This window comes from Numenius arquata, chromosome 5 (assembly GCF_964106895.1).
Source record: "Numenius arquata chromosome 5, bNumArq3.hap1.1, whole genome shotgun sequence".
Classification (NCBI taxonomy): domain Eukaryota; kingdom Metazoa; phylum Chordata; class Aves; order Charadriiformes; family Scolopacidae; genus Numenius; species Numenius arquata.
The window spans coordinates 22512146-22518145 of record NC_133580.1 but is presented as its reverse complement, the minus strand read 5'-3'; the positions used below and the strand labels follow the sequence as shown (position 1 = coordinate 22518145).

At 55.9% G+C, this 6000-nt stretch overlaps 1 protein-coding gene across 1 annotated transcript in view; it reads left to right on the top strand.

Annotated features, from left to right (window-relative positions):
* The first annotated feature begins 3663 nt into the window (after positions 1-3663).
* The window catches only part of MED12 (mediator complex subunit 12), a 39411-nt gene continuing 37074 nt past the window's right edge, over positions 3664-6000 (top strand). The window contains exons 1-3 of the mRNA XM_074148344.1: positions 3664-3762; positions 4071-4175; positions 5007-5198. Of these exons, the coding sequence (XP_074004445.1) occupies positions 3664-3762; positions 4071-4175; positions 5007-5198 (396 nt within the window). The remainder of the gene's footprint in view (positions 3763-4070; positions 4176-5006; positions 5199-6000) is intronic.

Below are 6000 nucleotides of genomic sequence, written 5' to 3'. Positions count from 1 at the left end.
CTGGACACGTTCCAGCCCCTCAATGTCTTTTTTTGTGGTGAGGGGCCCAAAACCCGACACAGCCCTCGAGGTGGGGCCTCACCAGTGCCCAGTACAGGGGGACCATCACCTCCCGAGTCCTACTCGCCACACTGTTCCTGATACAGGCCAGGATGGGGTCATTTCCTACCTGTAGGAAAGGAATTCCGGGGTCGTTTCCTACCTGTAGTGGTTCGTTGGCTCCATGGAGGGCAGCGTTGAACTCGTGATGGCTTGGTCGGCAGCGGTGATACCCTTTGATTACGAGAGCGTAGGGGATGAACTTTGTTGTTCTCCAGGGAAACAGGGTATTTGGTATGGAATCAATCAATAAAAAAATCCGAAACTGACTTGCCTTTGGTGCTCTCTTTCAAACTTCTTGTAAAGTACCTCCAAAAAGTCTGGAGCAACAATTGCAATAACTGCAGCAACTGGTGGGGAGGAGTCTCTCATATTGCAGGAACCTGGAAAATATTCACTGTTGGGCTGTTTACGTTTGGTTTGTGATGTGTCCGTGCTCCCTGATGTTCCATTGGTCCCATCTGAGCCTGCTGTGACAGCTTCCTAACAGTGACTGACTTCCTCCAAACCTTGCTTCCAGTGATGAGGCTCGCGTGGGACTTTTGAGACGCCGAGAGGCTGCCAGTTACTGGGTGACCTCAGTTGTTCCTGCCTCGGAAGAAAAATGGTAATTGTAGCGCTTCCTTCCCCGGGGCGTGATGTGGAAGGCTGTGTTAAAAGTGGGGAGGTGCTGGGGCTTACCTGGAATCAGAGGCATCAGCCTTGTAGAATAATTTTGCAATTGGACTTCTTGCATGTAAACAAGTAAGTGGGCTAGAACCTAAAAAAAAAAAAAAAAAAAAAAAAAGTTAAAAATTTCTCAGATTTGTGAAGAGCATTAGTGTCGTTCATATATTTGTGGTACTACGATGTAACTGCTTCAGCCTTAGACTTCTCATGCTTCTACTGAAAGATATAATAGATAAATGACTGCAACTCAGTAAAGCAAACAGACAGTCAGCTTTCTGGGAAGTTCTGGTGCTTCAACTTAATTTTTTTTTTGTTTTTCTGTTTCCTGCCTCCAGGCTGACTCGTTCATCCAGTTCTATGTCTTTAGAAGATCTGCCTTGACACTAGATTTAAATTATCTAGTCTGTGCAGAAAAGAAAAAATGTATTTGCTGTTTGTGACATTCCTTAAAGGCTACTTATCCTTTTGGGAACTGGCAGAGAGGATGGTTAATCACCAGGTTGCACTGCTGTAATAGAGCAAGAGTAGGGTGCTGCACCTGGGGAGGAATAACCCCCTGCACCAGGACAGGTTGGGGCTGACCTGCTGGAGAGCAGCTCTGAGGAGAAAGACCTGGGAGTCCTGGTGGACACCAGGATGACCATGAGCCAGCAATGTGCCCTTGTGGCCAAAAAGGCCAATGGCATCCTGGGGGGCATCAGGAAGAGTGTGGCCAGCAGGTGGAGGGAGGTCATCCTGCCCCTCTGCTCTGCCCTGGGGAGGCCCCATCTGGAGCACTGGGTCCAGTTCTGGGCTCCCCAGTTCCAGAAGGACAGAGAACTGCAGGAGAGGGTACAGCAGAGGGCTGGCTCCTCTGGGAGCTGTGGAGCCAGTAGAGCCCCAACCACCCTTAACTGACCAGCCCCACAGCGCACCCCCCCACCCGCCCCACCGGGACCCCGCAGTTCATGCCAGGGTGCTCCCCCGGCTTGCCCCGCCATGCCGCAGGGCTCACCCCCCGACAGGGCTGCCCCCCAGGAGCACCGCCAGGGTGGGATTCCCGACCCACTGGGCTGAGTCCCTGAGAACTGGGCAGAGCTGGGAGTCACTGGGGCGGTCCCAGGGGGCAGCTATGGGGAGATGTTCACACAGGGGCTCATGGGGACAGCTGCTGGGAGCTGGGAACGGTCACGGGAGGTGGTTGTGGGGGCCAGTGATGGGGGGCAGAGGCAGGGGGGTGGACGTGGGCGCAGCAATGGGGCTGCAGTCGGGGGGACAGTGGCTGTGGGGCCGCTGGGGCAGGTGTCTGGGGCGGTGAAGGTGGCGGGGGGGGGTGTGGGTGGGCTGCGGGGCAGTCCTGGGGTAAGGATCGCAGACTCATAAAATAGTTTGGGTTGGAAGGGACCTTTAAAGGGCATCTGGTCCAACCCCCTGCCATGGGCAGGGACATCTTCCAGGAGACCAGGTTGCTCAGAGCCCCATCCAGCCTGGGCTTGAGTATTTCCAAGGAGGGGGCATCTCCCACCTCTCTGGGCAACCGGGGCCAGGCTCTCACCACCCTCAGTGTAAAACGTTTCTTCCTCGGATCTAGTCTGAACCTACATCTTTCAATTTAAAATTGAAATTTTAAAATTTAAAATTTAAAATTTAAAATTACCCCTTGTCCTGTCGCTACAGACCCTGCTAAAAGGTTTGTCCCCATCTTTCCTGCAGCCCCTTCACGTAGTCTCCCCGGAGCCTCGTCTCCTCCAGCCTGATCGTCCCCAACTCTCTCAGCCTGTCCTCTCAGCAGAGGGGCTCCAGCCCTCCCAGCATCTCCGGGGCCTCCTCTGGCCCCGCTCCAACAGCTCCATGTCCTTCTGATGTTGGTGGCCCCAGAGCTGGAGGCAGCACTGGGGGGGGTCTCCCCAGAGCAGAGCGGAGCAGAGGGGCAGAATCCCCCCCTTGCCCTGCTGGCCACGCTGCTGGGGATGCAGCCCAGGGTGCGGGGGGCTTTCTGGGCTGCCAGCGCACGTTGCCAGCTCATGTCCAGCTTTTGCCCCCTCCCCGGCACCCCCAAGTCCTCCTCCGCACGGCTGCTCTCCATCCCTTCATCCCCCAGCCGGGGTTGATACTGGGGGTTGCACCGACCCAGGTGCAGGACCCTGCACTTGGCAAATCTTGTTGGACCTTGTTGGCCTCGGTTCACTCCTCCAGCTTGCCCAGGGCCCTCTGGATGACATCCTGTCCCTCAGACGTGTCACGGCACCGCTCGGCTCGGTGTCATCCGCAGAGCTGCCGCCCTCGATCCCACTGTCCTTGTCACTGATGACGATACAGAACGGTGCCGATGCCAGCACGGACCCTGAGGAGCGCCCCTTGTCACCCATCTCCAGCTGGACAGGGGCCCGTTGACCCCCTGGGTGCGACTGTCCCTCAGTTTCTCACCGCCAGGGGGCGCCGCGCCCCCCGGGCCGCCCCATCCATCAGCCGCTCTCTGCGGCGGCGCTCGGCCCTCTCGGCAGCGCTCGGCTCTCTCCGGCGACGCCCGGCCCTCTCCGGCGGCGCTCGGCCCTCTCGGCAGCGCTCGTCCCTCTCCGACAACGCTCGGCCCTCTCCGGCAGCACTCGTCTCTCTCCGGCGACGCTCGGCTCTCTCCGGAGACACTCGTCTCTCTCCGGAGACGCTCGGCCCTCTCCGGCGGCGCTCGTCTCTCTCCGGCGGCGCTCGTCTCTCTCCGGCGACTCTCGGCCCTCCCCGGCAGCGCTCGGCTCTCTCCGTCCTTCCCCGTTCCGGTTTCGGGGCTCTCCGTCTCTCCTCGGCGCCGCCCCTGACAGCGGCGCGGCGCTCGGGCGGCCCCGGCGCGGGGCGCATGCGCGGGCGGCCCCGGCGGTCCTTGTTGTGGCCCGGCCGCCCCTGGCTGCCGGTTGGCCTGGGATGGCGGCTTTCGGCGTCCTCAGCTACGAGCACCGCCCGCTCAAGCGCCCGCGCCTCGGCCCGCCCGACGTCTACCCGCAGGACCCCAAGCAGAAGGAGGTGCGGGGCTGGCCGTGCGGAGGCCCCGGGGTTACCCGGCGTCCCTGAGGCGGCTGGGCCTGAGGGTCCCGTCCCTCCGGGTCCCTGGGTTCGGAGGGGAGGGCTGGGCGGGGGTGAAGGTGGCGCGGTTCCGGTGCCCCGGCACCCGGCTGGGGCGCTGCCTGGTAGCGGGGTCCTGGGGGAGGCGGCAGGGACCCGCCGGGGCCTCCCCTGCCCCGTCCCAGCGCTGCCCCGGCGGGGACAGAGGCTGTGGGCCTTTGGCGTGGGGGGGGCCTCGCCGGGCCCTGGTGACCGTCCTTCTCCCGCAGGATGAGCTGACTGCTCTGAACGTCAAGCAAGGCTTCAATAACCAGCCGGCGGTCTCCGGGGACGAGCACGGCAGTGCCAAAAATGTCAATTTCAACCCAGCGAAGGTGAGAGCGGTGGGACAGTGTGGGGGGCGGCAGGGCCCGCTGCCCGACCGGGCAGGTGGCTGGGCCCTGGCCAGTCCTGGCTCTCATTCCTTCCCCGTGTCTAGAACCAGGAAACCCTTTTCTTTAGGATGGGTGTTTTAGGACCTGACCCTCTGTCCCTGTAGAATCAAAGTTCTGCATGCTTTTGGAACTGTGTCCTGCCTCTGAGAGAGCAAGTTCTTGGCTTGCTCCATATGTCTTGTGGTCCGTAGGTGTGGTCTCTGTTAAACCAGCATCTAGAATTCCGTATATTCTGGAACTAAAGCATAAGACTAAGATACCAGAAACGGGAAACTTCTTCCTGCTGGTTTGGTTTCATTATGGCCATGTTAGAAGAGAAGTAAGACTTCTTGAAACATCTGGCAGTTTAAACATGGGAGTTATACAACAGGCTTCAACTCCATTTTTCCAATTTCGAAAATCAAGACGTTAACTCCCTGGCTTCCTGGGCAAGAAGACTAGTAATAACCTGGGATGGAAGGCAATCGATAAGCGCAGTGGCTTTGTTGTGTTTGGCTGATGTCTGTCCAAGAAGCCTTCAGTCTGGTTTGACAAAGATTTATAAAAAGTTGTGTCTGTCTCATTTTGAGTCCCTGTTCGATTATTGTATGAGTTGTCAAGGAGCATTCCTCTTTGCAAGTACACCAAAGGAAATTATTAGCAGGATTTTTGTGTTTCAAAAGTTGATACTGGTGAGACTTCTGGTAGGAGCGATAAATGAGATTTTAAGCGCACAGAATTGATCTTTGACTTGTGAAATGCAATTCACCTTTTTTTTTTTTTTTTTTCCAGATCAGTTCAAATTTTAGCAGCATTATCGCAGAAAAGCTGCGATGCAATACTCTGCCTGACACGGGAAGACGGAAACCCCAGGTGAATCAGAAGGATAACTTTTGGCTGGTGACAGCACGTTCTCAGAGTGCCATAAACAACTGGTTCACAGATCTGGCTGGAACTAAGCCCCTCACTCATCTCGCTAAGAAGGTATGTTCCAGAAGAGGCTACCTGGCAGAGCAGAGCATTTAATCTGGGCTTGTTTCTCAAGTGTTTGTATAGTAGAAGGTTTTTTTTTCTATTTGGAGAAGTTTCTTGTTTCTACGTCTCTTAAAGCTTTCCGCTTGAAGAGCGTATCCCGGATTTGTAGAGCACTGGCTGTAGTTGTCCCCACTCAAAGAACCGGTCCCTCGCCTGTTGTTTGGAGGTTGTGTTCAACTTGGCCTTTTGGCTTGTGTATGATACGATTTGGTCACTGTTGCCTTTGGCCTGTTGTTTAGGTTAGGACTGGTCCTACTGCGGAGAGTTTTTCAAGTTCTCAAAAGTCATAGTGAGAGTTAGTGGAAATAACCAGCTGAGGGACTTGCCAGACTTCTGTTGCAGTGACACAGGCTTCTGGTTGAAAGCTTAGAAGAGTATGTTACAGCTCAGTCTCAGCCAGGCTAGAGGATTTCTGTGCCCTGGGGTTTAGGGTTAGATATTTCCCTGGTAGCACTGACTTCTGTAGAGTACGGAAGAAGAAAGAAGGGTCTTACTCTGCCGTTTTATCGAGCCCGATAATAAGGGGAGCTAACTCTCTATCAGGGTGGGCCTATAAAGAAGGAACTCGAGAATCTAGCATGCCTTGTGGAAAAACCCCACCCAGTCTGTATAGCAGACTCAGTGTGTTTCTCACTCAGTGCTTACCTGCGTCTTTTGTACCTGTTTATATCCATTCTGGAGGATATCCTCAGAGCTGTTTGCAGGATTCAGGGCATGGATTTACAGTGATGTAATTCTGTTTTCTGTCTTT